We start from the raw sequence: 16535 nt of genomic DNA on the forward strand, positions 1-16535 counted from the left end.
TAAACCATTTACTAACGCATTATTTATCAGTTAAGAATGAATAAGAACAACCTTTGGGTTGCCAGGTTGTGAAAAATCTCTCTGCCCTTGAGTCATTAATAGTCAATGATTGTGTAACTAAATGTTAGTAATTCATATAGGATAATAAACCATCACGTCTGCAATTATAAATGTTAATAACTTGTTAATGAATGAATTTAGGTGCAGATGCCCTGCAGTCCTGTTCCAGAAGGTCAAGGGTCAAATAGTCCATTGAGGGGTCTTCATGATGAACTAAAGAGCTAAAAAAGTTGTTCTTATTAATGATCTATAAAGCATGAATAAATTATTTATTAAGCATTATTAAAGCTATTCGTTACAGTTTCTAACACCTTTATAAAGGGTAACTTAGAAAGTAGTACCCATAACACATTCATGGAATTTTTGTGCAGGTAAAATTAAAACAAAAAATGAACAAAACATCTAAAAAAAAAAACAACAACAAATGGGCTCATGAAGGAACACAAAAACAAAAATAAAAAAAAAATAAAACAATGACGGTCAATATTAGATTTGAAGAAACAAGAAAACAAACAAACAAAAACAGTTAAACAATTATGAAACATCCAATATTCCCTATATACATTTCTACTATTTGGTCAGTATTCTTTTGACCTGTAGACACTTTTTTATTTTATTCTTTCTAATATGCTTCATTGCTTACAATAACAATGTTTGTTTATTTGTTTATTGGGAGGGGGTCTTTAAATTGCTTTCACTGGTTAAAGGGTCTAAGGCATAGGCTTTGTATAATAAGTGTGTAAATATTAAGTTTAGCATAAAGTAAATAAGCATTACATTACATGAAGCACGGGAACATCAGGGCCTCCGAGTTCCCACTGACTTTCAGTACACCTCAAAAAAACATCAATGTTATATACCTGCACAGACAGTACGTACTAGATGTTCAGAAAAAGTTAAAGTTAAACTACAAATCCCTAAAATCTTTCCGTAGCAATGAGTTACCCATACCCACATTTGATTGGACAGACTCAGTAAAGCTCCGTGTGATTGGCCGACGGTGGCCATGTTCGCGTTACCAGCTGTCTAGATGTGTGCTAGCTAACCTGTTAGCTGTCTGAGGTACATTTGCCTCTTTATTCGGGGTAAAATTAAAGAACAGCCCCTCCACCCCGTTAACACCGGCTCGGGAAGTCGCAATGCCGGTTCACTCCCGGGAGAAGAAAGAAAGTAACCACGAAGAAATGGAGGTGGATTTTCCCGAACATGACGGCAGCAGCACAGACGAGGAGGACACCGTTAGCTCGTCCGTGTCAGAAGATGGAGACAGCTCGGGTAGGAAAAATAGGCCTTGAATATCAGCCAAGAGCTAAATTAATCAAATATGCTTGTCTGACAGACATGGGATCATCATGATATGCGGTTGTTGTTGAAAATTAGCTGACATATTGACCGGGGTAGTAATTACTTGCAATTTGGGGTGGAGACTATGATGTTGATGATGGTGGTTGAAAAGAATAGCAGTTGATATGGAGGTGTTGTCAAACCTGTCATGTCTTTATGTGAACAGAGATGGATGATGAGGACTGTGAGAGGAGGAGGATGGAGTGCCTGGATGAGATGACCACCCTGGAGAAACAGTTCACTGACCTGAAGGAGCAGTAAGTTCCTTCCCATGTTGTTTCCAACAAAATATAGCCTTCACCTACTGCTGTGTGTTCTGAATTATCTTCATCAGTTGAAGTTGAACTTTTACTAAGGTCTGTGCCAGAGATTCTGAGGTACTTGTCATGTCGTCAGGTTGCTTGGGATACTCTCTCATAGTCACCCTCCTCACCAATCCTTCTAATCATCGTTGTAGCATGTAGCTGTGCACTGAAGTCTCACCAAATGGAGCAGAGGTTCACCTGGCTGTCAAGCCCCTGGTCTTGATCAGATGATTTTGCAGGGACACTGGACCCTTTTTAGAGTGATGGTCAGCCATATTCTCTACACGGCTGTAAAAACAGGTAGTAATCTGGGTGATAAATGCACTTGTAAATTTTTTTTATTTTTTTTTTATTTTTTTTGGATCAGATACAATCTTTCCTAACAGCACTTTTGACATGAAACTGACCATCATTTTGAGGTGAAGTTTTGTTTTGAAAATGGCTTATAATAATCAGATGGTGTATTTGAGACGGCATCAGCCATACTGGCAGGTGCATTAAATAAACAGCCTCCTGCTGTAGACGTGCCACAGCTTCCTGTTCTCGAGAGACATGGACACAATTTTGCCATTCTGCAGGCCAGTGAGAGTTGGGAAAAATCAGAATTTCTGCAACTCTCCTCCATTCTGCTGCTGTGTTCTTTTCTTCCTATTCTACACTTCCTGAAGACCTGTTGAGTTTTATTCAAATTTCTTATTTATTACCACAGTTTTTAATTTGCTCACAAGATATTTTCAAATTGTTCAGCACACCGTAACGCTAAAATGATGCCAGTGTAGGTGTATGAATTGATGGGCTTTGGCTCCTTATTTTTTGCTGTTCAGGTTGTACAAGGAGCGTCTGAGCCAGGTGGACATCAAGCTGCAGGAGGTAATGGCTGGCTGTGCCCAAGAGTACCTGGAACCTTTAGCCAACTTGCAGGAGAACATGCAGATCAGGACCAAAGTTGCTGGTGGGTCAATATAATTTTAGATTTAGATCTGACTTATGGCAAAAGCAAAGGATTCTCTTTGTGTTTAAATTCTCTTAGGTATCGTATCCCTGCATTTCTCCCCTGTATTAGAAGAGTTAAACAGAGCAGGTTGTGGCACTTGTGAAAGTGTCTTTAATGATATGGAACTCATATGCTATGGAACTAAACTTAAGATGCGTTTTAAGTTTACTCGCTACATAGTCACTTAGATAAAACAAAAAATCGAATCTTTACTGCTGGCTGCCTCAGATTGATTTAATGTTTGGCACAGGGATCTACAGGGAGCTGTGCTTGGAGTCTGTGAAGAACAAGTATGAGTGTGAGATCCAGGCTGCCTGCCAACACTGGGAGGTGAGAGGTCAACAAATGAGTCAGGGCTTATGTGAAGGTTAGGTTTGCATTTTCCACATCAAAACACATTTTGTTCAATTAGTACAATATAGGAATCCCACTCTAATTTAGGATGTTTGGGTTTTTGCCACAGATGATTTTTAATGACGGTTTTCCAACCAGTGTGTCTTGCTTGTTTCTGTCTCCCAGAGTGAGAAGTTGCTGCTGTTTGACACTGTGCAGAGTGAACTGGAGGAGAAGATAAGAAGATTGGAGGAAGACAGACACAGTATTGACATTACCTCAGGTACCAACTAGGGCTGCAACCAACAATTATCTAAAATAATATTGTTTTGATCCATTTATTCATCATTTAGTCAATAAAATGTCAAAACTTCCTCAGAGGTTGGGCCTACAGTGACATCCAAAAGTTGCTCACTTAGTCTGGCCAGTATCTCAACAACCCACAGTATACAGTTTTTATATGGTTATGAAATAGAGAAAATCATTCCTAACATTAATTTTGCTAAGTAATTAGTAAATATTTGGTTTTTTCATTGAACAATAAGTAAAACAATTAACTTATCAAAACTGGAATCTGTCAACTCACAAACCTACCAATTAATTGTTTAGTACAAGTACTAACATATGTAAGATACAGGGGTACAATTAGTGGTGTTGATGAATAATCAGTGAATAAATATCGCAAATTTGATCAAGAATGTATTAACCGACACAGTACAAAGGTTGCACATAAAATCCATAGAAGAGAATGAAATATGAAGCAGATCCTCTTTCTATCTGTCCTCTTTGCCTTCCAGAGTTGTGGAACGATGGATTGCACTCACGGAAAAACAAGAAGAAAGACCCATTCTGCCCTGTTAAGAAGAAGAAGCCTGTTGTTGTTTCTGATATCCTTTTCCCTTTGTCCCGTCTTTGTCTTATTCCTCCCGTCATTCATCTGTACCACATTTTGCTGTTGGCGTGCTGTTAAGACAGATGTTTCCTGCCACTTGACTGTATATTTTTCCTTAACCGCTCTATTACGGCCTTATATTGTTTACATGCTGCAAGATCTTGATATTCTCGAAGACTGGACCGCAATAAGAAAGGTATTTTGGAAACGGACAGTGTAGTCACTTGGTGAATGGATCTATGTTGTGATTTGACCATTTTAGTTGTGTCTGTTTTCTCCCCTCCCCCACAGGCGATGGCATCACTGGGGCCACATAGGGTGAAGGTGGATGGTAAGAGTTTCTCCTCGTCCTTTGTTACAGTCGATATCTGGCTGAGTGCAGCGATCGACCCACGGTTACACAGGAGGGGTTGATTCAATACTTTCAGCTAAAAGTACTCAAGTTCATAGTTGAAAAGGAGACAAATGTTGTCTCCTCATCTGTCTTTGTCCCTCTCTCTGTCCTCCTCTTTTTATATTTTGCGCTGCATTTCATTTAAACTTATACTGCACCTGCCTCACTTACTCTCTTGTCGACTACCCATGTCTTCCTCACCCCCCTTTTTCCTTCTTATTCTCTCCCTCCAGTTCCTGCAGTCAAGCCTGACAGACATCACCATGTGGCACGCTCCGAGGACGGTCGACTTTTCTATGACAACCAGTGGTACTGCAGGGGACAGGCCATCTGTATCAACAGGAAGGACGAGTACCCGACTAGGTGTGTATGCGTGTGTGTGTGGGAATAGGCTTTAATAATGAGAGGGCGTGATGTTTTTTGGTTATAACATGTGTTCGCTATAGCGCTAAATGATATCGTGTACTCATCTGCAAATGTTTGTGTTTCTGACACATTGCGTGGGTCTGTGTGACTGAGATGCAGTGACATATGGTAGATTTATTTGTAATGGATATGATCATGGATGGATTTAAACAACTGGATACAATGTGAGTATTAGGCTGAATGATTGATTCCACATTCTGCTCGGTGTGCGTCCTGCCCTGTGTGTTGTCAGGACAGGATGCTCAGTGAATGGAGGGGTATGCATTGATCGGTCAGTTTTTCACAGCACACCACCCTCTCTCAGCACTGCTGAGTGGTAACACAAATGCAACAGGCGGCCGCTATGAATGGGTAGAGCTGCTATACGGGGATCTGGACATCCGTACAACATACCAGACAGTCAGTGGTTAAATACGGTCATATTTTTCAGTGTGCTGTTGATGACCACTATTCTCCCACAATGCAATGCACAAAGGAAATGGAGGAGCTTCTCACAGCTGGAAAAAACAGCCAGTAAAGGCATTTTGCTTTTTGTTTGTGAAGTTTAACTTTAATTGACATTCCAAAGTTGCAGTTTGATAGATGTCTCACTCGTATTGCGTCATTTCCTGTCAGTATTAAGCAGTATGTTGATTTTTTTTTTTTTTTTTTTGATACTAATAGTATACTATGACGATTGGTATGTAGTACATACTGTATAGAATTAGAATGTAGTATTGACTTGGGACGCAGTCTTTGTGTATGTACGAAGACATAAATGTGCATATGCAGTCTTACGGTCAGATTTATAAAGCCATGAATACACATGGCTCTCTTTTTATAAATCTTATTGATTGTGAAACTGGTCACATGCACAAGCCTCGTTTCCACTCCCACAATTAGCCATAAATGGATGTAGACATGACCTACATCGCTTTTGTGTATAACAGTACTTCATCCCGCTCCACCATTCTGGAGACCTGTCAATGAAAAGTACAGCAAAGAACTGGTACGAATTCATCAATTGTGTCACATCGGCAAGGTTTTCCAAACAATGCCAGAGTAGCCGTCACTATGCACAAACTTTTTGCACGGCTGTGGCTACTTACAGCGGCGTTACATTAGTTCATCTCGTGTACCTGTACAAGTAATTTCTCAATCACCTTCACTGCATGTCAGAAAGTTACAAAGTGCTGCACATATTTCAGAACGAGTAGTTTTAAATATTGGCATCGGCCATTGAAAAACCCATATCGGTCGACCACAAAATACAATCATACACTGTTATTTTGGCAATACCATTTTGGTACTAAAAAATAGTATTTAAATTATATCTGTTCCTTTAATTTTTTAGAGTAGTGTAGTTCCTGTTGATCACACAAAAGCTATGAATGCATTACACAGTGGCTATTGGAATAAACACCCTAAAGGAATAATGTTTTGTTATTAGATTCCGTCTCTCGCTGTATTTTTCATCTCCACCTTATCAAATCATCCTCTGATTGCTCTAGAAAACCATGTGTATGCGTGGTGGGAAGTCTGTTTTTAATACCAGTCCGTGTATATGAAATGCTGTAAGCGTGGTTTTCATTGTTTATACATCTAGCCTCCTGGCCCCTGGTCATATTTGGCAACCTGATCACGTTCATAAGATGATGATGTTCCGGATGCCTGTGAATATGTTTGTAAAGAAATCAAGATTTTATTACATGTTTCAATCATGCGTCATTAGTTAATGTTACAAAGTCCTTTAGAAAGTATTGCTTCTCTTCTCTTTGTAGCCTTTGGCTGTCTGTAAAAACTTCCTGAATTCTCTTTAAATCTGTGCTGCAGCTCGCAACCTGTTCATCTGTTTAAATCACTTGGTTGCACAATATCTCTTTACCACTTAAGCAGAGTTTGCCCTGTACATTTTCCCTTTTAAATACATGACGGCAGATGCTGACTGTTTGCCACTCATGGGGGGGGTGATTTCTGCATACAGTGATGTCATGTGCATACCCTCTGTGTTGTTTGTGATCGGGAATAGATTTTGCGCTAACATTGTTGTATGTTTGTGTCATGCAGTGCCATCATCACAACCGTCAACAACGATGAGGTGTGGTTCAAACGACTGGATGGCACCAAGTCAAAGCTTTACATCTCCCAGCTGCAGAAAGGCAAATACACTATCAAGCACTCATAAAACACACTTTAACACACTTTAACACATACAGGCAAAGACCATCATCTCTGCTGTTTTTCTTTTTGTCTCCTTTCCGTGTGCTATCTTTCTACATTCTTGCCATATGTACAGTCAGTCACACACACACACACACACCTCACTTCACTCCCTCTGTGTATAAGCAACAAAAGGAAAAAAGAAACTGTCTAAAAACAAACTAATATCAACTGACCCACTTAGTCTAAGGAGACGATCTTCTCTGTAAATATGTATGTATGTTGATATTATTGACAAGGTCACAAAGTGTCATTTTCTCTGGACCGGAGATCAATGCAAAGTGCTGCTAAAAAACCGAAGGGCGAAGAACTGGAGCAGTAGCGAACTGTGAACTGCGGAGCTCAGTCGCGTGCCTTTCTGAGACAAGATGATGCCTAGGCTGATGTGGGGGGGAGTCCTGAACTATTAACCATTATCAATGCAGTGAAGCCTTACTTTGTACTGTGTTAGCACCAAGAGGACTGAAGCGGGTCAATTAATGAGTGTGTGAGAAACCCTGATCCAGGTGAGGATGCCGTCAGCAGGGTGTTTGATTTGCCTCTCCGGTCGCACCGGTTAGATTTGAATTTCATGCTCTATAGAGCCTAATACATCTGTATTAGGATCCCCAGGGACACCATTTTGAGAAAATGTTTGATTTAGTAAAAACTAAATTGCACAAGTGTCAATATGGAGATAGAGAATGATACAATCAATTTTGAGTAAATGATTATATTGTGAACAAGAACACCCCAGGGTTTTGTTGAAATCCACTTGGGGAGCTACTGTACTAATTGATTTCTTGATGTTTTAGTGTAATTCTCACAGCAATATATTTTAGGTTCAATCCAAGGCCAGCCCCATGCGCTAAGCAAAACATAAACACAAAACAGACAGTAATGGGAGGTGCCCTGTATATAGAGATGAGGGTGTGTTTTGTGTTTACTTCACTGTGATTCTTTCCTCTGTCTCCTATCATGTTGCCATGTGTCTGATAGTGCCTGGAACTTAACCCTGAAGGCAGGATCCAGGTTTAAGTTGGTGTGGAGTGTATCTTTGTCTGTGTTGGTGGGCTCACAACGGCCTCAAATTTATAATTCATGGTGCCATTTTTCAGTTATTTGTCTTTATTGAGCCCGTTTTGTGTGTGCTATGAATAAAATAGCTGAAAGGTTTGGTTATTAAGTCCTGCAGTATAAATGTTACACCTCTGAAAAATCAAAAGTATCTCCTGTTCCCTGTCCTCCCGTCTTGTCTGTGTTCCTCCTTCTCAACAGTCACTTCTCTTTCCGTAACCCACTTTGTCTTCCTCCTTGCTGTCAGTAAAAATGTTCCTCCACATTGACATATTAACAGTACAATGAGAAAGCAAGGTTAAGGGATATTTTTTTTTGTGTACAATCCGTCCAATTGACCAGTCTGTGTATTTGGAAAATCTGTATTTATGCATTATGGTTCCTTTTCCACAAAAAAGAAAAACATGACATTGTGCTAATGCATGTGCAGCTGATTAAAGATTTTGTTTGTATCATTGGAAGAGAGTCAAACCTGCACATAAACAATTCATTATCTTTTATATGCAGAAGACAGCAGTCTTAACTTGAGTGGAATGGTGTTTCTTCTGTACTTTTAAAAGGCTTTCTGTCTGCATTTCTAGCAAAAAGTTTCTTTGCATTTAGGTGATTACAGTATCAACCTGCACTGCTCAGCTTGAGTCAAGCTGATTTCCTTTTCTTGGACTTAAGAGCTTTGGATAAAAAAATATCAGAGCTTTGCATATAACTTAAATATCCTGTTGGATTTGGCCTAGCATGCACAAAAAGATACCCAGATACAATCTTTTATAATACTCCATTGCACAAAGGGAGAAAGTTCTTGACAGTGCTCAACCCAAAGTCACCCCTGAGGTTTGCTGAACCCTGGATACACTCCTCTGTGACAAAAAAAATGGCTTATTTGGGAGAAACATGCTGAGCTAGTCCTATTTGATAATGGCTCTTTGGTCTGCTGTGCAGTTCAACCTTTCAGTCACTTATTTCTGCCAGAGGTACACTCACTAGATTAATATATGTATTGATTCAGGATCTCAGCTAATGTATCATTTTCTTGCACCCCTTCACTGTCCATCTGTCTGGCCTTGGGCCAGTGCAGACACCTCGTGCAGAACCACTGCCACCTTTGATTGATCTATTGGGAATATTGGTAATCAGATGTGGCAGTGTAGCCAGAAATTAGCAGCTTTATAACCAAAACTGGTGTTTTAAATGAGTATTATTATTTGCTGTAACTTACCACATGGTCACACTAGGTCAACACCAGTTTATGAAAGAGAATGTATCTAAAAATCCCACATTTCAAACCACCAATTAGGCCCACCTTGCACTTCCTTGTTGCACTAGTAATTTCCTGGCCTGAAGGTGTCAGTAGTGCTCCACAATGGAGAGGAAGCAGCCTCTGCACTAGATGGGAGGTGGTAGGTGGTCGGTGAATCTGGGGCACCCTGCTGCTGAAGCCCTCCAGCTGATGTGAGAGCGAGAGAGAGAGAGAGAGAGAAGAGGGATGAAGGCACAGTTTGATCACAGCTCGCTGGCCACGTCTGCTACCGCAACAGAGAGCGGGAGAGAGAGAGAGGAAAATCCCCATCACCGCATCAAAGGCAGCAGCAAGCAAGCAAGCAACAGCGCTGTCTGTCTCTACACACCATGCAGCATCTCTCTAGTGCTTTCCTTGAATCTGCTTCACACAGTCGTGTGAACGTGTACATGCGCCCTTGTGTATGTATGAATATGGTCATTAATGTACTTGACATGCCTTCCCAACATGCACATACACATGCATAACGGCAAAGAAAAGGCTTTCCTGGTTTGGTTTCTGTCTCATGATGATGCTGGTTGAATCTGGATATGCCCTGAAGTTCTTGCCATCTTCAGCCCCATCTGTACTTAATGAGTAACCAGAACTGGAGGGTCACTGGAACGCGTTTACTGCAACACTGGGGCTAGATAGACCATGAAAATGTCACACTGTGCTAAATTATATCCTCTGTGATGCATGTGCATTGCTATGCGTTTTCAAGAGTGAGACAGTGTATGTGGATCTCTTTGTGCATGCATGTTGCTGTGTGCCAGGCCTGTGCGTGGGCGTGTACTTTTGATGCTGATTGTATAAGAGAATGTTAAATGCATACATCCATAAGTTAACATCAAAGGGATGAGGCAAGCTGCTCATCATCAGTAGAGGACGAGGAGAGAGAAGAGCACGAGGTGGATTCAAGTGGACAGTGCTGCAGCTTGCAACCTGTAATCTAAATGAGCCTGATATCAGCTCTCTAGGTGTGGCAGTGGCCTAGAATTCAACATTAGCACTCAGGGTATAGCCGTTTCTTCATCTTATACTATCTATACTGTCTCTTCATGCATCAAGTTGCTGTTTCTTTAAAGACTGATGTTTACTGCAATTGTTACAGTAAGTTTAGATGTGGCCTATTGTATAAGTAACATTTTAAAGATAGGACAGGAGGATAGGAGAGGTCAGAGCCTAGATGCCAAACATTAATGCTCTACATATTCTACACATACATAATAATCTATTTCCTGTGAGTTGGCTGACTGAAAATTATTTCAGTGGGCTTGCAAGTGGGACAACGCAATGGGAAGACAACCACTCCTAATAAAAATGCCTTTACATTTTGAATTTTAGTCATATGCATGCCACCCAAGTAAAGATAATAAGTGATTCACTTTTGGGAAACTCAAGCATAAATAAAGAAACTTTTCTCCCACAAGGTGACAAATGTCTGGTGAAGGAAAATGTTTGAGTAAAACAATGCAGTCACTTAATAATACATCCTAAAGGACAACACATGTTCTTGAAAATGGGTGCATTAGTCAACTTAAGATGGCACTTGTGATTGAGAGTTAGCAGGAGAAAAAAAATCTACATCCGACTCTTACCAAAAGGTCTATCGTATCAGGTATTGCTTGTTGCGAAACACTTCAAATGCTGGTTGTTATCATTACAACCTATGCAGTATCTACCAGAGACCCAACGAAGGATTTGGTGAGTATGCTTCTGCCAGCATCATGTGTCGACTGCCAAGCCTCTTTTCAATGAGGTGCAAGCAATGGTTTGACTGTTTCCAGTGTCTTCATGTGATTGTGGTAAGGACACAGAACCATGTGTATCAGTTGTTCTCAGGACTTCTCTGCTCCTGTGCATGAAACACCAGCCCTATTCCTGGTTAGATGGCTCCCCCAGCAAGTTTGTCGAAGCACATGACAATCATGGCCTCCATCTCCAGCTTCCTAGACTACTCAAGTGGACAGGAAGATTGACATGCTGTGCCATGGCATCCATCCACTCGATGGTGAATTGCCACTGTGTCTTTGCACCTGCGACGTACCCCTGGCCTCTCACCTGTGTCCTGGTCAGAAGACTGGGAAGAAGGAAAACGAAGGACATGAAGATGGAACAGCATCATCTAACGATATCTTCCTTGTGATAAAGTCAGGAATTGCAGTTAACAACTTTGTGAGTTTTGGTGTGTCTCAAACAACTGGAAAGGTCTTTGTTTCAGCAACAGAACCTGTTCAGAAACTGTTTCTGATATCCTAGCACAGCAGTTTAGATGACTGGCCGAAATGACAGTTGTAGCAACTGCACCCCAAACTATTATTAGAGTATTTCTGGCCTGGCAGGGTATGATTCCCTACAGCAGTAGAATAGTGAGGTCTTTCTGGGTGCCCAGCTCTGTCCTGACAGACTTTATGATGACCAAAAGGCCCTCAGAGCCAGGAAGATGGCTATTGTGGAGTCAGTTCAAAGAACGCAGCATGGCAGAGCAGTGACAGTGACTGTCAGGCCTCAAAGCACATGCTCCCTACCCACTCAAGATCATCCACCCTTGGGAATAGATGTGCTTGCTCATGGGACATGGCCAAAAAGGCTGCTTAACATTTTGCAACCCCTTCATCTGATTCTTTAGCTGTCAGAGTCAGACAGGAGGAACTTTCTGTCAACTTCTTGGACTGAGCGACAGTCTTATGATATGCTGTGGTGAGGTATCCCAGCTAATGCCAGCTAAAATACCCAGTACTGAGGGGTGTTGTCACAGGTAAATGGCACAGTGCTCAACTTGGGGCAGCCTCTCAAGGCTTGGATCCTGAGATGGACTGGCTGCATCTAGGATTGACTCCAGCCGTGACGCAGACAAATCCCAGAATGCAGACCGCCATTTCCATCTACAGGGCAAAATGGCTGGCTTTCAGAAGCGGTGTCAAGAGAGGGAGTTGACCCAGAGTGCTACCCAATCTGTTCTGTTCTCTCTTTCCTCTGTGTCACATTCTACTATTAAGGTGTATGCATCAGTGATCCTTCTTGTCATGTGGGATTTGGAGAGTTTATTTTTAACCACCCCCTACTGAATTCGACTGAGGCGGCTGCATCCGGTGATCCACTCCTCTGCCCCTCAGTAGAAATTGCCAGTTTATACCCATTGGGCAGGTGCCTCTAAAGCTGTTATCCATCAAGGCTGCATGCTCTGACATCAGCCAAGAGGGTGAATAAGTTGTGCCCTTTAAGCAAAGTGCCCTTTAGCAAAGGCTCTGGACAGAGCGAATCTGAAGAGGCAACATGTGAAAAGCGCAGGTCGCTCCTTTTTCATGTAATCTGTTAATACAATAGTGTCTATCCTGGTGTGCGCTGGAATATTTGTTTTTTGGTTTACTGTGGTTTGCTCTGCACCAGCTGGCACCCAGGAGAGAAGCACTGCTGTGCACGGGGTATCTTCAGCTTTTTAAATATTAAAATTTGTTTAGGTACAGGGTGGATTAGTTTTAGTGATTTTTATTCTCAACCTACTCTACCTTCTCTCTACAGGGGACAGATAAATGAAAAATTACTTCTGTGCCCTGTGCTTTATGAGCTTTGGCATGATATGCACTTTGCAGCACTTTTTTCTGCTTTGTGGACAGTGTTTGTAAAACCCGTAAGGCTCACACATTGGCTCTGCAAGGGTATCTTGGAAGGACCCCCTTGGCTGTCTGTGTACACTCAATAAGGAGTGCAAAGGCAGCCTTGCTCAGTGGAACATCTGTTGAGGACATCTGTATGTTAGCATCTAGGTTGAGGCCCTGCATTTTTTATCAGGTTTTACCTGTTGGTACTGGTTTAAATGACCACATGAGTTCTCCCTCTGTCCTTTCTGTACAGAAGGCTTATCCAGGGTCTTAGACCAGACTTCCTCTAGCTAGGTCTCCAGCACCTCCTGCAGCACAGACAGGTGAGGTGTACCATTTAACTTTGATAAATTACTGCTTTCCCCAAGTAGCTTTGTTGGCACCTGGTGAGTGCTACTTGCCTACATGCAAATTTTAAATGCGGAGATCCATGATGACAACTGACCAAGCTGTTAGCGCCCTGTTTGAGGGACAGCGCTCATAAAACATGGGTTATAATGTGTATTCATCATTAGCATTCCTAATTAAAACAGTGCAGTAAGCGCAATAAGCTAATGAGTAGTCAAATGTGTGTGATGAAAAGAAGAAATAACAAATTGTGAAATGTTTGAGAATCTGCAACCTGTTGGACAGCAGATATTGATGACATTTGAGCAGATGTTTGTGTCTGGCCTTTGCTGTGATACTAGAACACTGACCTTTGTCTTTGCTTGAAATGATCACATCCGCCTCCCTTTTAGAGTTCATTCCTATCTTTTAATAGAGCTGTGATAATTGATATCTGGAGTTATAACTCTTTTTGACTTGATAGCTTGAAACTGAGGAGCTCCAACAGGCTGGCGGGCCTCTCTGTGTCAGGTTTATTTAGCTGACCAGACGAGGTGGCAGTATCACCTTCCACCTCCACACCCACTGTCCTCAGACACCATACAGTATCTCCTCATTATGTCAGGTTTGATATGTAAAGTAGCCCCGGGAACCACTGTAGCATGACAGAGGCAGACAGGCAATGTTTTTTTTTGTGTGTGTGTGTGTGTGTGTGTGTGTGTGTGTGTCTGATAGGAAAGGGTGTGTGTTTATGTCTTTCTCTGTCTGTATTTGTGTGTCTGGATGGGCTCCCCATCCAGTGACTGGAGTGAGCACTGTAGCTATGATTTTACATAGAGAGGATATCGAATTCAGCATCATCCCCTCAAACAGATGAACACAACTTATCCGCCTCTTGCAGGCTCAGCCTCAAGTGCAGGCTCAGTATGGAAATGTAGTCAAATGGCCAACTTGCATCAGCAACAGGATAAGAGACCACAGAGACTTGGTAGTCGGGGCGATTCTCTTGCATCAGAATTTAGATACGGGCTTCCTTTTTTTTCAGGGTTTAGATTGTGTGTGTTTACGAAAAGGTGCATATATACAGGGAGTGCAGAATTATTAGGCAAGTTGTATTCTTGAGGATTAATTTTATTATTGAACAACAACCATGTTCTCAATGAACACAAAAAACTCATTAATATCAAAGCTGAATATTTTTGGAAGTAGTTTTTAGTTTTAGCTATTTTAGGGGGATATCTGTGTGTGCAGGTGACTATTACTGTGCATAATTATTAGGCAACTTAACAAAAAACAAATTTATACCCATTTCAATTATTTATTTTTACCAGTGAAACCAATATAACATCTCAACATTCACAAATATACATTTCTGACATTCAAAAACCAAACAAAAACAAATCAGTGACCAATATAGCCACCTTTCTTTGCAAGGACACTCAAAAGCCTGCCATCCATGGATTCTGTCAGTGTTTTGATCTGTTCACCATCAACATTGCGTGCAGCAGCAACCACAGCCTCCCAGACACTGTTCAGAGAGGTGTACTGTTTTCCCTCCTTGTAAATCGCACATTTGATGATGGACCACAGGTTCTCAATGGGGTTCAGATCAGGTGAACAAGGAGGCCATATCATTAGATTTTCTTCTTTTATACCCTTTCTTGCCAGCCACGCTGTGGAGTACTTGGACGCGTGTGATGGAGCATTGTCCTGCATGAAAATCATGTTTTTCTTGAAGGATGCAGACTTCTTCCTGTACCACTGCTTGAAGAAGGTGTCTTCCAGAAACTGGCAGTAGGACTGGGAGTTGAGCTTGACTCCATCCTCAACCCGAAAAGGCCCCACAAGCTCATCTTTGATGATACCAGCCCAAACCAGTACTCCACCTCCACCTTGCTGGCGTCTGAGTCGGACTGGAGCTCTCTGCCCTTTACCAATCCAGCCACGGGCCCATCCATCTGGCCCATCAAGACTCACTCTCATTTCATCAGTCCATAAAACCTTAGAAAAATCAGTCTTGAGATATTTCTTGGCCCAGTCTTGACGTTTCAGCTTGTGTGTCTTGTTCAGTGGTGGTCGACTTTCTGCCTTTCTTACCATGGCCATGTCTCTGAGTATTGCACACCTTGTGCTTTTGGGCACTCCAGTGATGTTGCAGCTCTGAAATATGGCCAAACTGGTGGCAAGTGGCATCTTGGCAGCTGCACGCTTGACTTTTCTCAGTTCACGGGCAGTTATTTTGCGCCTTGGTTTTTCCACACGCTTCTTGCGACCCTGTTGACTATTTTGAATGAAACGCTTGATTGTTCGATGATCACGCTTCAGAAGCTTGGCTATTTTAAGACTGCTGCATCCCTCTGCAATATATCTCACTATTTTTGACTTTTCTGAGTCCTTCTTTTGACCCATTTTGCCAAAGGAAAGGAAGTTGCCTAATAATTATGCACACCTGATATAGGGTGTTGATGTCATTAGACCACACCCCTTCTCATTACAGAGATGCACATCACCTAATATGCTTAATTGGTAGTAGGCTTTCCAGCCTATACAGCTTGGAGTAAGACAACATGCATAACGAGGATGATGTGGTCAAAATACTCATTTGCCTAATAATTCTGCACTCCCTGTATATGTGTGTGTAAACACTGGCACATACCGCATATGCACGTTTCACTTTTAATGTACACTTGAATGTGTGCCGGCCTTGTTTACTGCATGTGTGTATGCGCATATCAGGGTGCGTGTGTTTGTGCAGGACGCAGAATCAGTGGAGTGAGAAACAGAAAGCTCACCCAGCCATTTGGCTGCAGTCCTAATTGGCTGTGCGCTGTTGACAGGATGCTGACAGAGCACATCGCACAGACAGGTACTCTGTTTCTCTCTGTTTCATCTTCAGGGTTTGTGAAAATATTTCCTCTGAGGAATTCCCTTCTCTGCTCATTTTCAAGCATGAAAAAAGTGGCACCCTTTGACAAGTTACAACGCTTGTTGTTTTTCTAGTGTTTGGATACAGAAAAAGGGAATGGGGAGGCTGGAGATAGGCCAGCCTTAATGAGGCCCATGTTCACTGCTTCTTATCAGACCTGGGTGGTTTACTATTTGGTGACCTGCTTGGCTTCTGAGTGTGTGTTTGTGTGTGGACAAACACATGAACACACATGCACTCACACCTATGCATTTTCATAGATATACTTAAATGAGCATTAAAAGGTAAAGGTATGTGCATCCATATAGACACCACTGCAAAGAGCTAATTTGCTTTGAAGTTAAAACATAGAAAGACAAATGTCCTGGGTTCAGATAATCAAGATTATAAACACTGTG

At 41.7% G+C, this 16535-nt stretch overlaps 1 protein-coding gene across 1 annotated transcript; it reads left to right on the forward strand.

Moving 5' to 3' along the window:
* The first annotated feature begins 1044 nt into the window (after window positions 1-1044).
* Window positions 1045-8461, forward strand: brms1lb (BRMS1 like transcriptional repressor b). The gene is made up of 10 exons (XM_044169764.1): window positions 1045-1335; window positions 1571-1661; window positions 2534-2661; window positions 2954-3033; window positions 3223-3319; window positions 3834-3923; window positions 4060-4124; window positions 4220-4259; window positions 4556-4685; window positions 6795-8461. Exons 1-10 carry the CDS (start codon window positions 1200-1202, stop codon window positions 6910-6912), a joined length of 975 nt encoding a protein of 324 aa, XP_044025699.1. The 5' UTR covers window positions 1045-1199; the 3' UTR covers window positions 6913-8461.
* Window positions 8462-16535: the final 8074 nt, after the last annotated feature.

The sequence above is a fragment of the Siniperca chuatsi genome, linkage group LG16 (assembly GCF_020085105.1).
Source record: "Siniperca chuatsi isolate FFG_IHB_CAS linkage group LG16, ASM2008510v1, whole genome shotgun sequence".
Classification (NCBI taxonomy): Eukaryota; Metazoa; Chordata; class Actinopteri; order Centrarchiformes; family Sinipercidae; genus Siniperca; species Siniperca chuatsi.

What these genes read in the sequence shown, in the direction of transcription:
- brms1lb (XM_044169764.1), top strand. Translation starts at nt 1,200, where the DNA reads ATGCCGGTTCACTCCCGGGAGAAGAAAGAAAGTAACCACGAAGAAATG. An exon ending in ACTGGACCGCAATAAGAAAG is followed by an intron (nt 4,125 to 4,219) that starts GTATTTTGGAAA and finishes CCTCCCCCACAG; the next exon opens with GCGATGGCATCACTGGGGCC. An exon ending in AAGGACGAGTACCCGACTAG is followed by an intron (nt 4,686 to 6,794) that starts GTGTGTATGCGT and finishes TGTGTCATGCAG; the next exon opens with TGCCATCATCACAACCGTCA.